Source organism: Lathyrus oleraceus, chromosome 4, assembly GCF_024323335.1.
Source record: "Lathyrus oleraceus cultivar Zhongwan6 chromosome 4, CAAS_Psat_ZW6_1.0, whole genome shotgun sequence".
In the NCBI taxonomy this organism is placed as follows: Eukaryota; Viridiplantae; Streptophyta; class Magnoliopsida; order Fabales; family Fabaceae; genus Lathyrus; species Lathyrus oleraceus.
The window spans coordinates 26,379,844-26,381,905 of record NC_066582.1 but is presented as its reverse complement, the minus strand read 5'-3'; the positions used below and the strand labels follow the sequence as shown (position 1 = coordinate 26,381,905).

The 2,062-nt window shown below is 31.7% G+C and overlaps 1 protein-coding gene across 1 annotated transcript; it reads left to right on the top strand.

The window, feature by feature from the left end:
* Window positions 1-462: 462 nt before the first annotated feature.
* Window positions 463-1,284, top strand: LOC127138568 (histone H4). Its single transcript, NM_001427752.1, has one exon. The coding sequence runs from the start codon at window positions 531-533 to the stop codon at window positions 840-842; it is 312 nt and encodes a 103-aa protein (NP_001414681.1). The 5' UTR covers window positions 463-530; the 3' UTR covers window positions 843-1,284.
* Window positions 1,285-2,062: the final 778 nt, after the last annotated feature.

Below are 2,062 nucleotides of genomic sequence, written 5' to 3'. Positions count from 1 at the left end.
CTAATTATCCTAATCAAATTCTAGAATTCTAATTAACCTATACTCCAGTCAAGTTCTAAAAACCTAATTACTCTAACCTAGAAGTCTAATGAATCTAAAATTCTTAAAATTCTAATTAACATCTAATCAAATTTTAAATCAATAAATTATAAATAAATTTAATATTGTAATTATTATAATTTACTGTATTCAAAAGAAAATAGAGAGTTTATACAAATAAAATGTTTAATGAAGAAATATAATTTTAAAAAAGAGGAGCCAAAGCGGTGAGATTTCAAGTAATTGAAATTGAAATATGAAATAGCGCGAGCCAAAAATTTGACACCGTGGCAATCCGCGTGATACTCAATCTTGAACCAATCATTTTAAATCGAACGGTGGAGATCTTGAGATAGCTTATTCACACGGATAGCCGTCGAAAAAACCCTGTCATGATATATAAACTGCACAAATCCTCATTCAAACAACATCAGCATCCATCAAATCTCATACATCTCTGAAAGTAAGAATCAGCTATCAACAACATCACCATGTCTGGAAGAGGTAAAGGTGGTAAGGGTTTGGGAAAGGGTGGTGCAAAGCGTCACCGTAAGGTTTTGAGGGATAACATTCAGGGAATAACAAAGCCTGCGATTCGCCGTCTTGCAAGGCGTGGTGGTGTGAAGCGTATCAGTGGATTAATCTATGAAGAAACTCGCGGTGTTTTGAAGATCTTTCTGGAGAATGTTATCCGTGACGCCGTTACTTACACGGAGCATGCTCGCCGGAAGACTGTTACTGCAATGGACGTTGTTTATGCTCTCAAGAGACAGGGAAGAACTCTTTACGGATTTGGCGGTTAGAAATTTGGGAAATACAATTTCAATTAGGGTTTCTTGTAATTCAGATCTCAATGTTGATATGCACTACTGTGTAAAAGTACCCGAGTTTTAGCATTAACATTAGTTTTTGCTTTTCTCTTATAGTTATAAATTGATGATTTGAATTTTTACTTTTCTTCAATTCATTTATCAGCTGTTAATTGCATGTGAGTAAATTGAACGAATCCTGATATAGTTGAGGACGAATGCTGGTGCGGGGAAAGTTGAATTATATAAATGGAGTTGAGATGGTTTTATTTGTCTCACACTCATCTACTCTGTCCACGTAGTTCCTATATTACCTTTGCTATTTAAATGTTAGTTAAGTTCTTGTTTATTAATGGTGTTTCAAAATGATTTGCAATTTTTATAAAAAAAAGTGATTTGCTATTTAGAATTAGACGTGTGCATTTCATATGAATTTTAGGGTTGAAATTTTAATTTTCTTTTTATAAGGATTTGTTTATTTAAATATAATGTATTTATGTATATGACGAGATCGTTTTTAAAGAAAATTGAATTTTAATTGTTGATTATTTAAATATAATGTATTTATGTATGTGATACAAGCCATCCAACAGAATAAAAAAGACAAACAATACAAGAAGGCATGTGTGGAATAGGTAATCATCTGGTTTACCCCATCATGCTTTGTACCCAAAAATTGTGACGCTTAACTTCTTCTCTCAATCTTGAATGGGGAAGAGGTAGTTATTTGGAGTGTTCTGATTTGTGGACTTCATTGAATTGAATTACATTTATAGCTTGGTTTATATTAATTATTTTAATAAAAATTTAGTTAATTGTTAAAATAGTTTTAATTCAATTTAAAACTAATTTATAATTGGTTGGTGTTTATAAACTAATTTATAATCAGATTATAATTACAAACGAACATGTTGATAACGCACATGATAGTCTCTACTATTATCATGTCCAAAGGACTGTGAAAAATTAGTCGGTCATCCTAATGTGTGTTGGCTCATGTCAGAAGAGAAGGAATGTTTTGCTGACATGACATTGAATCTAGTTCAACAGAAAAATATACTTGCAACATTAAAACGTAAAACACCCAAAAATATAATAAAATATCAAGCAAGTGTATAATATGCAGTACCTAACTAACATGACACTTAAGGGGATAGAACTAGAATGCAACAACTCTTGAAACTGTTGGATGATAATAGTTACGTGTCTAGGTA